At 40.5% G+C, this 21,796-nt stretch overlaps 1 protein-coding gene across 11 annotated transcripts in view; it reads right to left on the bottom strand.

Moving 5' to 3' along the window:
• The window catches only part of mbnl2 (muscleblind-like splicing regulator 2), a 54,593-nt gene that overhangs the window by 28,940 nt on the left and 3,857 nt on the right, over positions 1–21,796 (bottom strand). For 10 of the 11 annotated variants that reach the window (XM_015388955.1, XM_015388951.1, XM_015388953.1 and 7 more), the window contains exon 2: positions 10,622–11,537. In XM_015388955.1, the coding sequence (XP_015244441.1) occupies positions 10,622–10,795 (174 nt within the window). In that variant the 5' untranslated portion in view covers positions 10,796–11,537. Of the gene's footprint in view, positions 1–10,621; positions 11,538–16,645; positions 16,924–21,796 lie in introns of those variants that run through there. The other variant, XM_015388952.1, reaches the window with a different exon arrangement.

Raw genomic sequence — 21,796 nt, forward strand, 5'->3', positions numbered from 1 at the left:
GTATTAGAGCACAAGGTATTGCAATCATCCAACAAGAAACTGGAGCACAGTTAAACTGGTGGTGGTCTCATTCCTCCATCCTTCTTAAATATCACTAAGCTGATAATGAGTATGAGGACGAGTAACTAGACAAAAATTGCAATAATAATTTAGATTTGCTATAATTTGCAGCTCTGTGATACACCTCCAGCTGGTGAAAGCAATCAATGACCTGCATATGAGGGCTTAAGAAGAGAACCAGTACTGAACTGTTTGCCCTCAGGACAGAAAAAGACAAAGTCCAAATCATAGCTTTGCTACCACAGATCGACCATTTAGAAATGTTCGTCGGGTAAAGCCGCCTTGACAAAAAAGTTTTTAAAAAGTTTACAGTTTGTCAGTAAAATTATCAGCTTCACTGAGAGATGATTTTGCTAATTAGCTAACGAATACATCAATTTAATTCAGATTATTACTATAGCGCAAGTTCATAACATATGTCACCTCAAGGCACTTTACAATTCAACCAGATCATACAGTTGGTCTGGTTCAAAGTTTTGATTGAATCAACTCATTGACTAAACAACACTCCCTAACACAAGCATGAATTTAGCAACAGTGAAGAAGAAAACTCCCTTTTAACAGGATAAAACCTCTAGCAGACCCAGATACAAAAAGTAAGTTTCATCCAGCTCCACAGGTGGCCCCTTTACAGGAAAGATGTTCTCTCCAGGAGTCACAGCCAAACAGGAACAAATCAGACAAAGCTACTAAAATAATAAAAAGCAGAGAAAGCATAAAGTCACAAATTGAACAAACAAATACTGCAGAATCTGAGACTAAAGACTGAATAAAGCAAAATGATGAAAAGTGGTCCCTATGTCCTCCAGCAGTCTAAGATTATAGCAGCATTACTATAGAGATAGCTCAGGATAACCTGGGACACTCTAAAACTGGTAGCTGGTTCCACAGGAGAGGAGCCTGATAACTAAAGATCTGCCTCCCATTCTACTTTTAGAAATTCCAGGAATAAACCTGCAGATTGAGAGCAAAGTGCTCTGTTCAGAATACAAGATACAATCAGATCCCTGATGCAAGATAGTGTTTGAGCATTTAAGGTTTTATATGCAAGAAACAGTATTTTAAATTATATTCTAGATTTAACAGGAAGCCAATGAAGAGAAGTTAGGATAGTTAGGAATGTTGGCTGCAGCACTTTGGATCAGCTGAAGGCTTTTAAACTACAGTTTGTGGGCTTCCTGATAGAAATGAATTATAATAGTCCAGCCTTGAAGTAATAAATGCATGGACTAGTTAATCAGCATCAACCTTGAACAGGATATTACACATTTTTTGCAATATTCCCGAGATGACTAAAAGAAAATTTCAGAAATCTCTTTTATACAGAATTTACATGACAGAACCTGATAAAAAAAAAAAAATAACAGCAAGGTTTTTTACTTTATTATCTGAGATCAATTTAATGCCATGCAAATTGAACGACTGACTAATCAGCCTCTTTTTCAAAGACTCTGGTCTAAAGACAAGAATAACGTCTGTTTTGTCTGCATTCAGAAGCAGAAAGTTAAGTCATCCAGGTTTTCATGTCTTCAAGACACGCCAGTAATCTACGTAATAGAATAGAATAGAATTCAACTTTATTGTCAAATACAGAGCAACTAAAGGAATTCTGTGCATATAACCAATCCCCTTGGGGAGCAGTGGGCTGCCCTTGTGCGGTGCCCGGGAAGCACTGTGGGGTCAAGGGTCTTGCTCAGGGACCCAGAGTGGCAGTCTGTGGGAGTGGGGCTGGAACTCAGGACCTCAGGATTCCAAACTCTATGCCCTAAACACTAGGTCGCCAATCCCCCATGGGTTAGCTTCATCTGGAGTCATAGAAACCTAAACCCTACAAAATATTCAAGTCTTTCTAAAAGAACATTATGAATGACTGTATCAAACGCAGCATCAAAATGATACAAGTCCATTATCTGAAGCTATGAGAATATCATTAGTGGCTTTCACCAGCTCAAAAAGCTCATTATGGTGTAAGCGGTTACACACTTGTTTGGCAACTACTTTCTCAAGGATTTTAGATAAGAAAGGAAGATTAGATATACTAGGTCTATAATTGACAAAGTCATCTGGGTCAAGAGACAGTTTTAAAAGCCTGAGGTACATATCCTTGTAACAGGGGTGTGTTAATTACTTATAAAATGTTGGTGGAAATAAGAGGGAATACTTCCCTATATAAGTTGGTTGGAACTGGATCTAACATACAAGTTGAAGGCTTAGATAAAGATAATAGTTTTGCTAACTCTGAAAGTTTAACTGAATCAAAGCAGTCCCCGTAAACCAGAGGGTAGCAGCAGAAATTATTGACATCAGACTCAAAAAAGCCTGGGACAGAACTAGGGGTGTAAATAATAATCATTTTGTATCGATGCATCAATCCAATAGCCGATGATCCAATGCATCGACACATCCCCAAGACTATCGATTCATTTTTTTTCCTCCTCCTCTGGTCTATATATTATCCATTTGCTTCTGGATGTAATTCTGACTCCTGTGCTGCGGTGGCGCTAAACCTATTTTGCCCTCCTACTTTGCTTCCTTTAGCCACTACCCTCTTTCCGCTTGCACACACACACTCGTTAACAGTAGGCAAGACAGACATGGCGGAGATAGCGGAGGTGAAAGAAGAAGTAGGCAGACGTGGCGGAGGAAAAAGAAAATGACTTAACACACCACTTGCGGGTTCAAGTTATTTGTGTGGAAGTATTTCAGGTTCTTATTTTTGTTACTTAATCTGCTAGTGCACTTATGCACTTGTTGCTCAGATTTTGTGGAGTATTGTCATTATATAGTGAATAAAGTACAGGCCTATTTTTTTGTTACCATTTGCTGCTAGTGCACCTTTGCACTCATTACACAGATTTTGTTGAGTATTGTTATTCTCCAGTGAATGTTGTATAGGCCTATTTTTGTTACTTAATCTGCTAATGTAGTTATGCACTCATTGCAGTATTTTTTGATGCAAGGCCTTTTAGAATCTTTAACACAGAGGCATTATTATTTTTCAGTGAATGAAGTTTTCATAGGCCTACAGTAGGTGGAGTACAACTTTAGCTACTTCTGTTATTTGCTGTTGCTTCTCAAATAAAATGCATAACGATATTGCAGCTTTCATTGATTTATTTCAAATATGAAACATTGTCTAGCCAGTAAGGTAAAAAAATTATTAAACAATTAATCAAATCGAATCGTATCGTGGTGTATTCTTGAGTACCGAAAAGAATCGAATCGTTGGGTCAGTAAATTGATACTGAATCGAATCGCCATGGTGGGTGTGATTTACACCCCTAGACAAAACATACGAAAACACAAGAGAGAAGAGCCATGCCTCACTTGAAGTCTTCATCTGCTGATCAAAGACAACAGAGCAACTGAGGAAGGTGAGAGCAGAGCAGACACCAGAGGCTGCAGACAGATGCTGCCCCTTACTTATCAATTAATGTAGGGATTTTAAGGTTATTCTTACCAGAGGTGTGCTTAATGCCGATGAACAATTCTTTAAAATTTCATAATGAACCAGATCATATGCAAGATTTGGCCATTTGAGGCAAAATCTCCTGCTTGATGAAGGGCTGTGTTCTCAGAGAGCTTTTCTAGTCTAAACAATAAATTTAAATATTAATTTTTAATCTACAGAAAAAATTACAGTTAATGAATGGACCAAAACTTTAGGAGGTGAGGAAGAAGAGCCGGCTGGAAATTCTGATCTTTTTCTTCAGGAAAAAACAAACAGAAAAGACACAACATGTTATGTGCAATAAATACTTTGTTATTATTCTTTGTTTTGTTTTTTTTTTGTATGTGTTTTTGTGCTCATTCCACAGCAGTGGATTTGAACAATGGCAACAATAATGAATCTGGAATCAGTCGATCATTTTTCACAAAAACATTTAGACTTCTGCTTATCACTGATCGCCCATTAGAGTATAACTTTGGCTCATTGACTGCCAATATCATATATTGAAAAACACTTTATTAAACCAAAAGCTCCTGAGGCTTGATCATTAAACATGAACAGGCACACTTCAGTTTCATCAGGTCAAGATGGATTGAGAGACAAATATATTAGGGCAACAATAAGAAGGTTTTATTAATCTCAGGAAACATGTTCTCAAACAGGGGACCGGCGGGAAGTCGCAGCAGACCCGGTTTATGACACAGACCGACAGTCAGACGAGGAAAGTGCCAGAAACCCATTGTTCTGCAGGTCCCCTAAAGATTTCTTCATTTTTTGTTGCCTCATTAAATGAGGCCAATTAAGAAGATCTCTGTCTCATTATGAAGGCTGGCCTCCTGGGAGACAGCTGAGACCTGTCTGCCTAACAGTTTGTAGCTCCCAAGGTTAGCAAGTGCAACGGCATTGGTGAGTTTTCAAGATGAAAATGTCTGTACAAAAACTGTTTAGCTGTGAGTTCGATCATTTCTTAAAATAATTAAAGGCTAGAGGAATTTAAAAAAAATATGTCATTGTTCCCTAACAACCAAACAGCATATCTATTCATATATTAGCAATGTGGCTAACATATTGTGGCTAACAACATTGCACACTTTAGCATGCCACCACTGACTTTCTGAGTGATTTGGAAGGATGTAAGATGAGACAATACCGCATAGGCTACAAATAAATGCCTCTCTCAGAAAACCAGAGTCTGTCTCTAAGTGATGATCAAAAAGAAGCATCAATAATTAATGAGACCACCGCTAAAGGTCAAGAGCACAGCAAGCCTCCTGACTGACTTGCAATAGATCTGCACTTAGCTTTGCTGCAGAGGAGCTAGCAGCAGCAACAGCTACTGCAGCGCTAAGGCAGTTCAAGTCCAGCTGGCTTTGAAATCAAATGTGAGGAAAGAATTGATTCTGCAGGACTGATTTAAGCTGCTGCTTTACACACCGAGGGAGGGAGGGGGGGGATAAGCAGAGAATCGAGCACTTTATCGGCACTGTGGGCAGCAGAGAGTGATGGAAAATGAGTATGACTCAGAGGTAGTGGGTGGACTTAGACCAGGTGAGACATTGGTACAGCAGATGGGCAGTTTTTCAGCTCTCCATCTTTTCATTGTGCTCGAGGCAGATCACAGGGTGAAGAATGTAGAAAACCAAATCGTTTCGTGGAAGAAAGCCACGTAATACACTTGTGCAGAATTCCTAAGAACTTTCCAATTTGAGATTTCATAATTTTCCAGATTCTTTATGACACTATGGAAAGCCCAAACTAGCAGTTTCACAGTTTTAATTAAAATCAGGAAAAGAAGTGAAGAAGCTGGCTTTTGATTCAGCAGTGTGGAAAAAAAGGAAACTTTTGGCATCTAGATAAAACTGGATAAATAAATAAAAATGTCAAATTGATTACTCTGAATTAAAAAAAAAATAGTTGAAGAATGGATACTTTTACATCACAAAATGAAAAAGTTCAGATCAATCATCGAATCATTTAAAAAAAAACAAAGTAAAAGGACCCCCGGATCAGATGAGCAGATAAACAGTTCTTATCTATTGATAAAACTGTGTGTGTTTATTAGACATGTGCAATTACAATTAATATTATTTTACTGTTACAAAGGCTGCAATATGTTAAGAATACATATAGTGCTGTACATTCATATTCTGCACACCAGACTAAACCTTATACCCAAATCTGGTGCAAACTTTCAGTTGTTGAGATGCTAAGGCTGTTAAAGGAGAATATAAAAACAAATAACATCTCTGCTTTTACTTTTCTTTTTTTTTTACCTATATAAAAACTTTAATGATTTACCTACTGGAGAAAAAAGGACCAACTGATAAAAAAAATGAATGACTTTAAAGTGTATTGGGGTGTCTCTTCCTAGAACAATATGCAGAATAGATATAGTTTAATCTTTCTGGGTAATTCATACTTCTCTGACATTCTGGTCATAGTTGATTTATTTAATTTATTTTCTTTAGTTTTGGTTTATGTTATTTTTTATTAATTATTTATTCCTCAACATAAAAAAAAGTAATTAAAATGAATCACTCTGCATGTAAAAACTCTTTATCGCATATGAGGTTCACTTTAAGTTTTCCGGTATATGAGATTCATTGAGGGGAAAACTTCAAAGACTCAAAAAAAATAAATGTGAAGTTAATTATCCAGGGTAAATCCAGATGGTACTTCTGACAGGAAAAAGTTAAAAACACTTAACCTTTTCACATAATTTCAGTGCATCCATAACGTGATGTCTGGTAAAACTGATCCGACAATGAGATTTAAACTGTCAAGTGGAAAGGGTGCGATCATCCAGATCAAATCTAGTTTGTCGGCAGCAGAAACAAACCAAGTGTACATGCATGTGGCCGCAGGAGGATTGTTTGAATAGCAGCAGCAGTTTGGCTCTGACAGGGGTTTTCATCAAAGCAGACCCAGTCCTCTGCAGCCTCGCATCAGGATCCAGCCGGGGCTTCGTTGACCCCAGAAGGGAACGCCAGCGATCGCTGCGCTGCATACATTCCCCTCCACATGTTTGCTCTGCCCAGGGCGTGGCCCGCTTGGAGAGGATTACATAGAGGAATGCAGGCGAGCCCATCTTTTTAAAACAGGAGTGGAGAAGAGGGGGGTTGGGGGCAAGGCTATGGGCATAAAGTTTACGTTCAACGGAGCATAAAAAAAGGTCCAAAAACATGCAGATATAAGGGGGCTAAAGAGGTAACAGAGGAGGGGAAGTGGACTTCTAGTTCAAATAGAAGGTTGGCACCGATTAGCTTCAGGGTTTCCAATATGACTTCTGTCTGGACAAGTTTATCTGGTTTCCCATCAGCAGTTTGTGGGCAGGTAGGGTTTAAATAAGCAGCTTTTGACAAGTGATTTAGAAATATTAAACCACCAGAAACCCTTCACTGTTTGAAGTAACATGTCTCTATTTAAGCATCTGTATTTCACGGGGACTTCACAGATCATCTAGTGTAAATAAAACAAATGAAGCAGTAACCTGGTAGAGTGTGGTGGCAAAAGAAAATAGATAATCAGGCGTCTGAGCTACAAATTTTTAAGCTGCTACAAATATTTTCAGACATTATCAAAAATCAAATGTTTCTTTTAAATATAAAAAGCAGTTAAAATGATTCATTAAATATTATTAAATAAAATGGAGCAATGAATTATCTCTAATGGCAAAAAATGGAGGAACTAGAGGAGAGGGGGAGATAAGCGTCAACAAAAGGCTAACGTCTGCAGCACAGTCAACGTGACATCACCGCATGACCGGCGTGATTGCATTTATTCCATTAAGGTAGGCATTCTGTCTCATTTCCTGCAGCCCCCACTTCCACTCTGCCCACAGCTATCACTCTGACACGGTTTCCATGGTCACCGCGCAACAAGTACCCAGAAGCCTAAAGGAAAGAGCTGTCATAAAATATCCCTGCAGGATTTTTTGGCTTTTTTCTGAGGGACCAAAAGAAAAATGTACACATTTGAATTGTTTGAATGAGCAGCAGTGCTTTGCTATTTTTTCATGTAAGAACCACAAACTTTAACCACAAAGGTAGGCTGGTTTTTGCACATCTCTAGAAGCTGTATGTCTATAGTGACTTTCTTATAGTGTTCCTCTTTGCAAAGTAGAAAGGGTGAATCACGTCTTTGAAAAATCATTTAAATCGCTTAAAGATCTACTGTGGTAAAAATTCATTCCAATAAATAAACCCGCTTTGATCAAAACCGTTGTATTGCAGATCTGGTTGCATGTTTAGAGTCAGCTTCCTCCTAGAAGTTTGGGCTCAATTCAAGCGTCAAATCCTTCAAAACCCCTATGGCTGCAAAGATACTGAACGCTGCGCAACTGTAGTCCAGCTGCAAGAAATCCATATCATTAAAATCAATGTGTTCACTCACATCAGCCACGGTGCAGTGCGGGTATGATTACCTAAGTCGTGAGGAAGTTTGGCCGACTCCACCCAAAGCTCCTGAATTTCGTCCGATAATTCTCGGAAAGAGATTCAACGCATATGAAATCCTTTTCATAGTAATGGATCAATCAATCTTCTCATCGGCACTGACAAGCTTCACCGTCCCCGCTGCAGCATGATGCTGCCTCCATCGTGTTTCCTTATAAGGGGTTTGCTGTTTGTGGCATTAGCTTTCCTCCATTTTCTTTTTTTATTTTAAATGAAAAAATAGCTGAACAGATTTCCTAATCCAATTTCTGGATCTCTGAAGCTTCTCCAGATTAACCACGAGCTTCTAGGCTGCTTCTAACATGAATGTTCTCCTTCCAAACTTTCTACATTTTAGCAAAGGATACCCTACTTTGCGTGAAACCCCTTAAAACTCATAAGGTTGCGGTTATAACTTGACAGAATGGAAATAAAGTGCGTGTAATTCTCTTAAACAGCAGTGCATTGCTATACCTCGTTTCAATGCCCTGTTTTATTAGGGACCCTGGCACCTGTGTCTAGACGTGTTGGATTTGCATGCAATTTTACTGCTTCTAACGGCTCAAATGTGTGTCAACCTCCAAAAATACTCCCACTGCTAAATATATAATGGATAAAAATGAAAGCACAGTGGGTTTTAATGGTGGACTGGGGAATTTAAGAGACCTGGCTAAACGGTTACACCACCCTAACACTTCTACGTTAAGCTATTTTTAAAAAGTGACAAATGCAGCACAGGAGTGGCGTTTTTTTTTTTTGTTTTTTTTTTCTTAAGCCCCCCCATATATCCAGTAGGAAAAAAAATGAGAGAACTGTCACTAACGACCATAAACTTTATAGATCAGGTTTGCATAAAAGCGAATAGTGCAGGTCTGTATCTTTCTGCACATGCAAAGCAACCGAACGTACAATGCAAAGTAAAGGTCTAAATTGCCATTTTAGAGGATCTCTATCCAAACACACCTATATGAGGAGATAATTCCTGCACTTTTGGCTAACTTTGGGTGGAGAAAAAGCAGTAGGAGTGGTAAACAAAGATCCATTGTGGTCACCGGAGAGTTTGCAGTAAATTAGCCTGAAAACAACAAGTGCTTCATTCACTTGGCGTGCTTTCCTGTAGCTGGAGGACAAGAGTAACACCTCTTAGTCTGCTACTTTCTTGAGTTACCTTTCATTCCTTGTCTCTTAAAGGAGGCCTGTGGCCAAGTTACGGCTGGCGGCACACAGCCCCACCACCATAACACTATCAGATGAGAAGACCTGGGAAGATGATACGGGCGTAATGGGGTGAAAATCAGTCCCTGCGTGGAGAGAGACGCATTTGCTAATGCCTAATAAAGATTTCACTCTCTCTGCTGTCAGGAGGAGACTCTTGGTGACTGAGGGGACAAATTGGAGGTAAAATAAAAGAGGATCCGGTTTGCAAAATGAAACAGAACAAAAGAGAAGGATGTTTTTTTTTTTATGATAAATGAGGCAAGTTAAAAAATCTAGCAAATCAGATCAGTAAATGCATCAAATATTCTCCGGTATATATCGCAAAGGCATGAGAAGGAAAAAGGGATATTAAAAACCTTCAGGCAGAGCTGCCATTTCTCAAGGAGGGATGTTAGGATCCTAATCATTCCCTTAAAAAAAAAAAATAAAGCTTCTCTGTCCTTCACAGTGTGGATGTCTTGTCCACAGGGCACATGTAAGATCTGCTCGGTGCAATGACAAATCAGATGTTGGGTTGTTAAGCTGCAACAACATAACAGCTCACATTTAAAAGGAGCGTCGCTTCATGAGGCAGCTGGTTGCGCCATAAATCATTTAGGATTGGGTTAAAAAGGAAAAAAAATGCTTTTTCAAGCCATTTCATTAGTGCTAAGATCAATGGATCTCCCAACTTAGCTGATCTTTCCCATTTTGAATAGTAAAATATGCAATACGTGAATCAAAATACTTTACTGGGGTTCATCGTAAAAGTCAACAAAAATCCTCTACAGAAATTCCAACATCTGTGGTTTTTTTACTGTGTAGGCTGCAGCTTCAAAAGACAAGATAACAACTCCACACTGTTCTAGTGTTCTGCTCTGGTTTCTTTGGCTATTTATCACTGTCACATCTGCAGTACAAAGAAGGGGGAAAAAAAGAATGCTCTTCGGTACAGCATGTGGCGCCTACCTCGAATGAGGCGATATCTAAATATCTGGTGTTAAAATACATTAAGATACTCTAGACTAGGGAAGAATAAAGACAAAAAAGAGATTCAGATGTTTTCCAAAAAAGTCTTTGCTGCTTTTAAAATGTTTCTGTTGGTTGTAAACGATGTGACAGCTGGGATGGATCCGAGAATAGAAGCCCTGGAAGGACTCAAAAAGATGAAAAGTAAGCTTGGGAGCGCAGATAAGAGACAAGTTATGTGAAGATTGGATACATTTTTTTATAAAAAAGAAAATAAAGATGTGTTTACGGATGGTGGCTGGTGTCAATAGACCTCTCTGGCCTTTAGCTTCATAGGTCAGAGTCGCCTGCTGACTGAGTACAGGGGGGAGACCCTACACACATGCTAATTTGAGCAGACATCCTACACGCACCAACCATAAAGGTGTCAGTTGTGTTTATGTCTTTCGATCAGTGCTCCTTTCCAAGCTGATCTGCAATATAGAAACTAAACTTATATACAAGTACGTACCTTTAACGAGTCAAAACAGGCAATCACCCTCCCGTTCTCCACCTGGCAGCTTTTGGGCGGGTGGGCGAATTTGCATTCCTCGTCACTGCGCGAACACGTCCCTCTCTGAAACTGCCGGCACACTTCCAGGGTCAGCCATTTTGTGTCCCGTATAGAGGCTATGTTTAGAGCCATGTCGAGGGTTGATGGCTGTGGAGCTGGGGAAGGAGAGGAGCTGCCCGCTTTAGGGAGGAAGCTATCCTGAGCGGAGTGGATTAAAAAAACAAACAAACAAAGCAAAAAAAAAAAAAATCTAATGCACAAGAGCTAAAACCGATGGAACATGTAGCTAAAAATAACCCGCCTCAGGTCGGTGAAGGTGCTTTGTCCTTGCAGACCAAAAAAAAAAAAAAAAAAAGAGGAAATCTGATGGTTAAGTCTCTGAGACCTGAGCATGAGAGTGAACAGTTGTTTTGTTGTGGAGTTTTCTCAGTCAGGCTGATTGATCAGCAACCAGTAAAACTCATCTGCAGATCTCTGAAGACGCAGATGCAGGCATGCCTGGAGACGACCCGTTTAGGCTGCACCACTGTCCTTAAAACGTCCCTTTTATGAAAGATGATATCTTTTTTCCGAGGGTGGGTGTTGAGGAGTAAAAGGTGGCCCTATTTTAAGATACAATGGCACATTTTAGGACAACACAAAGTTTGCAGCTCTTTGATTCGAAGCGCCTTTATGCTTCAGCAATCTGGCCAGCGGTTTAGAGAAGGCGTCAGCTTTCGCTTGGGTTTATTCACACCTAGAAAGCTGACGGGGGACGAAACAGGACTTGAAGCTAAGCGACAACCAAACAGAGGCTGCAGAGAAATATCTGGAGCTCCTCGGACAAAATCTTCAAGTAGGGATGTCGTCTCAAAAGGCACTTTCTGTCTCTGATCTGAAACGTAAAAAACAAAAGAGAGAAGAAACTGGTCAAGCAAAGGTTTAGAAATGTTTATTAACATGTTTGAATTAGACTTTTAATGCCGCCTCACAGAAACTTGAAGTCATATTTGGTAAAAAAAAATAAAAAATACAATGGTGGTAACATCATGCTGTGGGATTGTGTTACTTCAGTAGGACAGGACGGTTGGTCAGACATGATGAATGAGGGTAAACACTGACCAACTCTGGCTAAAAAAAAAAAAAGACTTAACAAAACAACTTAAACCTTTAGATCTAAGGTCTACCAGTCGCTCTCTGGGTGTAGAATCAAATCGTATTCATCAAATTGCTGTCCATCTAACATTTCCGCTGTCTATCATTTAAGTCTCATAAGTGCCTGCCTGCAGTGTTAACTACAGACTGAAGCTCAGTCTGGTCAGGAAGTGGAAGTAAACGTATTTCAAATAAGAATGGGAACATTTTTCTCTTACAAGTCTGAACAACAAATGTAAGCCTGGTCTCTGGAGCAATGATGTTGGTTTAAGGTGTTGGGCACTAATTCTGTGAACGTCAATACTTCCAGACTGCATCCTCAACCACACCAGCTTTGCTTAAAAAGCTTTTAACGTTAAAGATTAAAGCTTTAAAAACCTATCTGACCAAAATGTTGCAGAAAAGAAAATGACAACAAAAAACAAACCGGCTGTCATTGGATTAATTATCAACAATATTAAAACATTATCAAAAGAAGTCCTCCCCCTCCTTCTGCTTATTTTCAATTTCCTTTTATTTTTTCCTTTCCCTTTACATATCCATCCATTTTCTGACACATTTATCCCAAGCGGGTCACGAGGGGTGCTGGTGAAATGTGTGCCAGAATTTAGAGAAGCCAACTAATCTAACAGTCATGTTTTTGGACCTTGGGAGGAAGCTGGAGTACCCGGAGAGAACCCATGCATGCTCAGGGAGAACATGCAAACGCCATGTAGAAAGACCCTAGGCCGGGAATTAAACCCAGAACCATCTTGCTGCAAGGCAGCAGTGCTACCCACTGCGCCACTAAGCAGAATATGTTGTCTTGTATTCCTTGTTGTAAAACAATCATCCCTTCAGCAAACAACTTCAACCAAAAATAAATTAAACTCACAATATAAAGTAAAAAGTGAATAGCTAAAGCTCTAGGGTAGGTAAAGTTTTTCTAACTCCATTAAATATTTTAACTCAAAAAACTACAACAGAACATAAAATGTTTAATACCCCATATTAAGGTCTAAGAATGGATAAGTCCAAAAATGTTATTGACATGTTAAAATCTTATTCTTTATGGGAAATACGTCTCCATTTTTCAAAGACTCAAAAGCCAGTAAAGCCAAACTCCCCAGCTCATTGGACATCTAAAGTCTTTCCAAAATAGTCCATATAACCCAGAAAATGGAAGAACTGTTTGTGTAGTAAGATGTGAAACCAGAGCAAATAGTCGGGTTGGAGACAGAAAAGAAGCTCTGGGGTTTAACGTGGCCTGTAGAGAAACACATGGCGGTACGACCAATAGAAAAAGTGCAGCACAGCACTACTCTGGGCAACCATCCAGCAGCCAGGGAGAGACTGAGACAGATGCATATGCCACTGCCAGACATGATTATGACGCTGTCCAGTGTCACACAACATTCACCAGCCACTCTCTCCGTCCATATTAGGGACCGGCTCATTGACATCAGCCTGTCGGTTTACATTCATGCAGGCTGTGTCAGAACAAGCTTCCTTCCTTCCTTGGCCTGCAAAGGCACTGGTCTGTGCATCTGAATGTCATCTAGAGGGAGCGAGGGGACATTGATAAAGCAACAAGCTGAGGAAGTGACCTTTCGCTTGGGAGTATGAAATCTATTACTAAGCTACTGAGCAGGGAGCTTGTTTCTGGGCACATCTGGAAATGTTTTGTTGGTAACTGTGGGCTGAAGGGGAGGAGAGAAAAGAGGAGGGTTGTAAAAAGCTAGAGCAGTGGTTAAAAGAGTATTATTTTACTATTATATGTATTGAAAAAGTATGGAAAATGGTGGATTGGCCTACTTCTTAAATTAGTAAAATAACAAGCTAAGACTTGTTGTAGGGTTTTTGAAATCTTCCCAACATTTTACATTTCTTGACACTAAAAGTTTTACCCATTTTTTAAAACAATTTTAAAGTATTTGTATCAGCTCATCACTTTTAGGAGATCTCCACTGTTAAAAGACTTAAACACCAGCAGATAGAAAGTAAGCTAAGTGAGTTTATGAAGGACTAGAAAGAGGGTTTTCTGGATTAAAAAGAGTCGCTTCCTCTTTAAAACAAAGCAGTTTTAAGCCGATAAATTCAAACTAGTTAATCATATTGTCCCGCTTTAGTGCTGATCATGTGAAATGAGATCAGAAGCTTCCTTTTTGCCCGATCACACTGACGCCCGGGCTTTTGCTCTCCAAGGCGGGATCTAATTTCAAATCACCCCCCCCCCCCTCCTCCTCCGTGCCCCAAGGGAGTGAACCAATCGCTGCAGAAAGAGACAGTCAGGTAAGAATCATGTCAGATCTGACCTTTAGCAATTAATCCCTTCTTATTTTTAGAAGCCATAAGATGTCTGCCATGGAGCTAACCTAATTTGTCAGCATGTGAAGAAGCGTTGGCGCCTGTTGTCTGTTTAATGACGAGCTTGAAATGATGTGCAAAGAGGGGCTGTTAACACCAAATTATTACTTTTACACCTTTAAAAAAAAAAAAAAGCATTAAAAATAAGCGGCATTTTTCACACAAAATCGTGCGACTCTAAGCAGATAGACCTTCGCTACTGAGCTCTTTGGGGTCACCTCAACTCCCAACTTTGAGGCATTTTCTAGTCCTGGAAAAATATTCCAAGCATATGGTGAGGGATGAAGATAAAAGGCTTCTTTATAACGGTGGTAGTAAGATAAGGAAACACATGCAGGAACAGGACTGCACATTTGTTGGCATACTGCTAATATCTGCTGTATTTTTATGCAGTATAAGCAGAAAGTTTTCATTTGGTGAAATGCGCATTTTAAAACACAAAAAAAGTTTGAATTTATAAAACAAACGTAGTAAAACTGAGGAGGAAGTGAGATCCTACAGGTATCCTGAAAGATTACAGGAGGAACAGCTTTAAAGTCTGCTTTGAACACCTTGCCAAGGTTAAATAATTGTAATTTGACATTATAGCGCATGCCTTGCTCTTTTGCCTGCACTGTGCCTTTACTTTTCTGTCTGCTTGTTGGACACCACTGTGGAGGGCGCTTTCTATAACCCTTAACCGATAGATGAAATCCCTCTCAATCTGAATGATTGGTTTAAAATGTCCTTGCATGAAACCCTAAACAACTGAAACTTAAAGAACTGGAGGTAAAGGTAGATTCTGCAAATTACACCGGACAGCAACACTCTGTCCTGAACCCAAGTGGCTAGACGGAGATGTAAAGAAAAGAATCCCAGCGTTAGATTTTGTGGATTACTGACGCTTACTAAGGCCAGCTGCCAGAGGCATTATCTTGGTCAGTCTGTTTAATTGAATGAGAGTCAGCGAGACTGGGATGTCTTTAGTGAAAGTTGTTGCCCTGACCTCTAAAAACCGGTGTGCCACCCTTTAGTCTGCAATCTGTGCAGGGTGGTTTATCTTAAACGCTTGTAGTTGCTCAGCAAAGATCATGAGTAGAGTTTCGAAGCAGCTGCATTTCCATTTATAACGATTTTATGCTGGCAGGACGTTTTGAAATACCGAAAGGAACAAGTAGACAGTGTTTTCCATTTCCTACCAGAAATGGAAAATGAGTTTAAGCTTAATCAAAGGCGATGATGCTTTGAGAATCCTGTTCTGTTCAATTCTATCAAGTACCATTAGGTATAATGATGGGTGAGGGAGATCAGCAGAGTCTAAGCTATGAGCGTTTTCCAGAGTCAGCAGGAAGGTGAGCCCCATATCATAATAGCCTTAGCTTCACCAGGGTGACCCAGACAGCCCGTATCTCCTGAAATAGGACGGCCTGTTTTTGTATCAGAGCAGTAATGTGCGTTTTAATAGAGAAAAGGCGAGAGGCTTCCAGCTTTTCTTGACCGCCCGCACTCGTTTAACAGATTTGTTTTCCCTAAGCATTCTCGTCTGCTCTCTGGTAAGTCGAAGGGACTCAGGCAAGTCATCATCTAATTATAGTGCAGTCGTCTGCCAGAGATGGATTGTGCATCGCAGATAAATATGATGATTAACAGGGCTTTTCAAGATAATTAATGGTAAAAACACATTAAATACCACACTTAGCTTAACAGTTTTGAGTTCAGCTGACATGTATGTTTGCTTGATATAGAGCGAATACTTCAACTCTGGGTTATGAGTAAGTGATTTGAAGATAAATTCAGCTGAGATTTAATCTTGAGGTGGGGCTGCGCGCACGTCTGTGATTTAGTCGGTCTATTTTCAACAGGAAGGGCCGGGACTGTTGTTCCATTTCAGAAAACACCCACTTCCCCTTGATCTGCAGCCAGGCGCATGACACCACTCTGGCCTTTTCCACGCAGTCTGCAACGTCCAGTTCTTTAACCGCGCCAGCTCCCAGTTTTGGAGTGGAATACTAAATCTGGGTGGACTTCCAAGAAATCTAGAACCACCCTTAATTAGACCATAATGAAGTCTGTGAAGTTCGAGATCTTTCCAACGAACTTTGGAAAAAAAGAAAAAGAAAAACTCTACTGGTTGCATGACGAGGCTTTGCAATTGGAAAAACTTCATCTCATGTGGCGAAAATGAGTCCCTGACATTTGGAGTGAGGAAGGGGCAAGTCAACTGCTGTGATAACGCCTTTCCCCCCCAGGAGTTAAAAGAGAAAGTCCATTTAGGGGCCTGTAAACAGCAGTGGAGATGGTGAGCTCCCAGAGCTCCGATGCATTCCCCCCTCCTCTTGCTATATTTTTCTTTCCTCGTTTTCTGTCTCACACCCTTTTTCTTAAACAGATAAAACATTGCCTCAAGTCCCTCCCCACCCAGACTGGTATGCAGCATACTGCAGCAAAACTACTAAGAAAAAACTATTTAAAAAAAAAAGGGGGGGAGGAAAAAGCCTTGACTGTATGACAAGTCGTTCCCACCTCAATTTATCCGTGCTTGGAGCTCAGCTGTGTGCTTCTGTCTTAGTCCCAAACAGGGGAGGCAGCAGTCGGCTCCAGTGCGGTTCTCCCTTCTGCCCCGGCGAGTGGAGTTAACGACCATGTGAGCTGTTGTCATTCCTCACGAGCTGCTGAGCGCTGCAGCCAGAGGTCCATGCCGAGACAGGGATTTTCTCTCAGCGTCTGTTTCTTAGCCGCAGAGCAAAAGCGAGCGAGGCAGGCGGGCGGGCAGGAAGCAAAAGAGTGTCTACTCAAACTATTTGGCTGTAACACTACCAGCCGACACACACACACACGCGCCTAAAGCCAGCCCCTTCCTGCCCACCAGCCTGTAGATAAGACTTGCCTCCGAACAGCTCCAGCCAATAAAATCCCAGGCTGCTCCAAATCCCAGCATTCGCCGCCTCTTTATTGGAAGACAGCATCCGACTGATGGGACAGAAATTCTGCACTTACAGTCACAACCCCCTGAACACTGATCTCACGAGGTATTTCCCCAATTTCATGCCTTGCTAAACGTCACAAATTCAGATGCCGGAGAAAGCGTTGATATCTAAATTCAATTGAACAGTCGATCTGATTAGTGGGACAGGCTGAGGGGAATGCAAAGGGAAAACAAGGAAGAGCGGTAATCAAAGTGTTGCGCAGCCGCATATTGGAGATCAGCAGTGTCCTTGTCTGTGTTCTATCACCGCATTTAACACCCCCCCACCAGGAAACCAGAGCACTACACCTGCACCCTCCCTCCCACTTCTCCTCTACCTCCTCTCAGCATCCCTCCTCTAAACTCATCCACCATCCCAGCATCCACCCTCCTCCACTCGAGCACCTTTCTCTCGCCCTCCCCGTGGCTTCTCTTCATCCCTCACCTGCAGGTTTTCCCGTAATTCTGTAAGCGATTTTACAAGCACTAGTTCAGTCCAATTCCTTTGTTTACTGGACTGGGAAATTACTCGGCTGTGAATGTTTCTATTACTTTTATTTCTTGGTAAACATAAAAAGACAAACCCTAATAAAGTATTGCTGTGGTTTTCCGTCTCCCCCCTTTCTGCCCAGCTGATTACATGCTGCCTGGAAATCACATGGGGCGTGAAACCGGAGCGTCGCAGAACTGATGAGTCAGAGATCCTGCTTCATGACTTTTCGATCCGGATTCAATAGAATAGCTGTACTGCCTGTCTCAGCCGCTACCGCAGAGATTGTGAATGACACGGCAGGCTGGTCATTTCATCAGACGCAGCTGGACAGTGAACAAATGCGTTTGTTGGTTTTTGCTTTGGCAAAGTTTTTGCGTTCTCATTGCTTTTTTATGTTTTGTTAAATCACAACCAAAAATTTGCAATGCATGGTTTTTAATAATTTTTTTTACTTAAGAAAACTTTCTATCATCCCATATTATAAAGCCAATACTTTAAAGAACCAACTACTGAGAGTGCAGCTTAGTCCGTTTATGGTTTTCCTCTACATCATTTATACATCTATAGAACAATTCTTACCTAATTTCCTATTTTTCAGAAAAAAAAATCAAACTTAGCAGTAAGATTTTGGCCTAAACTTTGAGAGGATGAAAATCAGAGATGCACTGATGAGGATTTTGGGAGCCAATCACGAATTATCTATCACCAACATCAATATCTGGCAATCCCGATATAGCCGAACACCAATCACAGCATCAAATTAATAATTTCTTCAATGCTGTTGTCTTATATTGTATTGTATTATTAGGTAAAGGAATTAAGAGATGAGAAAGTACTGTGGATTGACAACTGTTTCAGTGAAGGAGGCTGCGGAAACAAGCTAGAGAAAACAATGTTGGGAAAGGATGAAGTGGGGACTGTTCTTTAAGAGGTTTATGGGCGGCTTTAAAAAAAAAAGCCCAGGAAGGACTGTTTCTTCATCCTACCTACAGCACAGAAACTGACCAGCTTCCACCTTCTATCTGGGTTCTGTCTACCCAGGAGGCTTATCTGATCTACCGCTGTCCTTCTTCCATCTCCCCCAGTTAGCCTCTAGAGCAGGAGTCCGCTACCCAAGCTGTTCAAACAGCCATATTGGACCAAACAAATGAAACGACAACAACAAAACTGTCTGGAGCTGCAAAAATGTAAAAATCTTATATGAGCCTCTTATGGCAACACGGGATCTAAGTGTATTAACCCACTATAAAAAAGGACTACGTAGTCTTAGGCCCCGTCCACACGAAGACGAACCCTGGCCTAAACTCACACATTTTTCACCAAACCAGCCTCTCATCCATACGAAGCCGGCGTTTCGGGGGTCTGTAAACGATCTTTTTTTTATTCAGCCTTCAGAGTGGGAAGACTTTGAAACGCCGTTTTCGCGTTTCCATCTTTACGCTCTAACCGCATTTTTTTTTTACACGCATGCGTCATAGCGTCGCCTCTAAACACGCATGCGCGACCAGTATCACAACAACAATGGCGCCGTCGCTGCTAATGCTACTCACCCTGCTGTCGGGCTTACAACAGAATCTTCTTCTTCTGGAATATCTCCAGGAAGAACAGAGCAATATCAACGACATAGTTCAGCACCTGAATTTGACTGAACCACGAAAATGGACCCGCAGGGCAACCATGTATAAATATTAGTGCGCATGCCCAACATTTCGTCGCTTATTTTTGCTTTGGCACCACAGCGCCACTTACAGGCCTGGCATACATTTTGCAGCGTTTTCATGCATTCGTGTGGACGCTCACATTTATTTTACGTCTCCGTCTTTACGACAAACGTTTTGGAAAATATCAGCGTTTCGTGTTCGTTTTGACTTCGTGTGGACGGGGCCTTAATTATAACCATGAATTCACAGCGTGGCTTAAGTTATGTTGCATTGATAAAATTATAGAAAAACGATAAAGGAATCTTTCTATGGTGGACGTGTTTCTGTTGGGAGGAGTTGATTAAGTCATGACGAACCAAGCAGGAACTGACATCCATCAGAGCAGAGCTCTCTAACCCTGAAAATCTCACATCCTCGGTCGCCAGGGTTCCTTGGTGTTATTTTTATTTTGAGGATCTGGGGAAAAATTTGAAGAAAGTTCACATATCTGCATAAGAGCGCTACCTGTTTGATCTGTGGACGGTTGTTCATGCTTGCAACAAAACTAGCAGCAGTATTGGAGTTTGCAGACTCAATCCACTTCTTAAATCTATCTTTGCGCTCCTCTAATTTAACCAGAAATTCTGCAATCGGATTCTTTCCTTCACTCCAAACTTTGTGATTGGTTGCATATTTAGCATGTCTTCCCTGGAAATGTCTTTCCAAATTACTCTTTTTATTATTTGACAAATTCTTGTTACAAAGCAAAAATGCAAGCAATCCTTTCACATTGGTAATGAAGGCAAATTATTTGTCCATTCTTCCTTGAATCCTCTGTTCTCATCAGCTATCATCTTTTTTTTCCCAGTGGGATCCATTGCCTGAGACACAGCCGCCGCTTTGTTTGCCTGGCACCGTGCAGCGCTGAAATGTGTGTTGCAGGCTATGACCACTGATCTCTGGCTATGATGCAAATTTTCATTGAAATATATGTTTACATTTATTTTTTCAATTTATTTACTATACAAATGTTTAAGGCATTGGAAAACATAATGAATATTTGTTCGACTTTCTGCGCAACATGTTAAAATAAACAAATTTAAAGAATCAATTTTCATAAATTGCGGCTAAAGAGCGGGAGTGCTAAAGAGCCTCTAGTACAGGGGTTACCGACCCCTGCTCTAGAGACTAGCCTTGGCCAGCAGTTGGTTCTTCCAGCTCTGTCTCCCTGGCAGACTTCTCCGATGTAGCACTGTCCTACCCACAGCCACCCACAGTCCCTCTCACCTGGCTTCAACACTCTTGCTCCCCAGTGGACTTATCTGTTCTCCTGCTATGCTCCTTCAATCCTCCACTTTTTAGCCTCTATAACTAGCCTAGGCCAAGAAGCTAATCAAAAATGCAACGCACTTTTGAAATCGCTTGTCTTCATCATGGCTGCCAGTTGCCAGTTGTGGCCGATCACGCGAAATCGGCCAATTTCTGAGCATTGACGATTGACCAGTGCAAGTCTAATAACAACTGAAGATGCTTTTATATTAATCCTATTATCCAAGGATCTTTTTTTACTTCAACATGAGGAAAAAAATGTAATTTCTTCTCTATATATACACCTTTCCATCACCTCTAACTAGCTAGAACAGCAAGATGACACTCCCACCACATTCTATCATCTTTGACGTTGACCAACCGATTCATTCATTTCATTCTATGCACTAATTCACCAGGAAATCTGTTTTCTGTCTCATTTCACCAGATAATCTCTTTAGAAAAAAACAAAAACTTTTCTGTCAATTCGTGTCATGTTATCCAGTCAAGGACTGAATGTGGTTGTGATGTAGTGTATTGTGGAGCTGCAGAGATGAAGCCTTTAGTCATCAAGAACTTGCAGAAGCCACATCTCCTGGGGCAGATAGTGGTACTTCCCAAAATTGTCATGAGGTAAACTAAACAGGCGGCAGCAACTACCAAATGGTTAGACACTAGAGACGAACAGTTACATCGGCTGGTCGATATTGTTGGCCAATATTTGAAAGTTGTTTTACTTGTGTGTATAAGAATTAGCAGTTTCAAACATGCGTTAGCTGATTCATTAGCACATTGAGCACAAAAATAACCACTCCCTTCATTTGCTATTCATTGTTAATTTTTTTCTTTGTTTTGTTTTTAATAGGGATGCACGATATTGGGATTTTGGCCGATATCCGATATGCTGATATTTTAAAACTCATGTAGCCGATAACCGATATCGATACAGATGTTAAAGCTTGACAAAAATAAGTAGTCATTGAAAATAGCAGTTTTGTAATCCATTTCTGACACTTTGAAAAATAATATACTCAAATATACTTTCATATACTGATATCAAATTGATTTTTAAAAACGCGGTATCGATCTATTTTACTTTCAGAATCTCGTGAAATTTCATCGTTCTGTTACAAACTCTCGTGATATTTTGCAAATTCTTGTGAGATTTTGTTAGTAAAATAGATCGATGCCGCGTCTTTAAAAATCAATTTGATATCAGTATATGAAAATATATTTGAGTATATCATTTTTCAAAGTGTCAGAAATGG

The sequence above is a fragment of the Cyprinodon variegatus genome, unplaced genomic scaffold (genome assembly GCF_000732505.1).
Source record: "Cyprinodon variegatus isolate N-32 unplaced genomic scaffold, C_variegatus-1.0 Scaffold443, whole genome shotgun sequence".
NCBI lineage: Eukaryota > Metazoa > Chordata > Actinopteri > Cyprinodontiformes > Cyprinodontidae > Cyprinodon > Cyprinodon variegatus.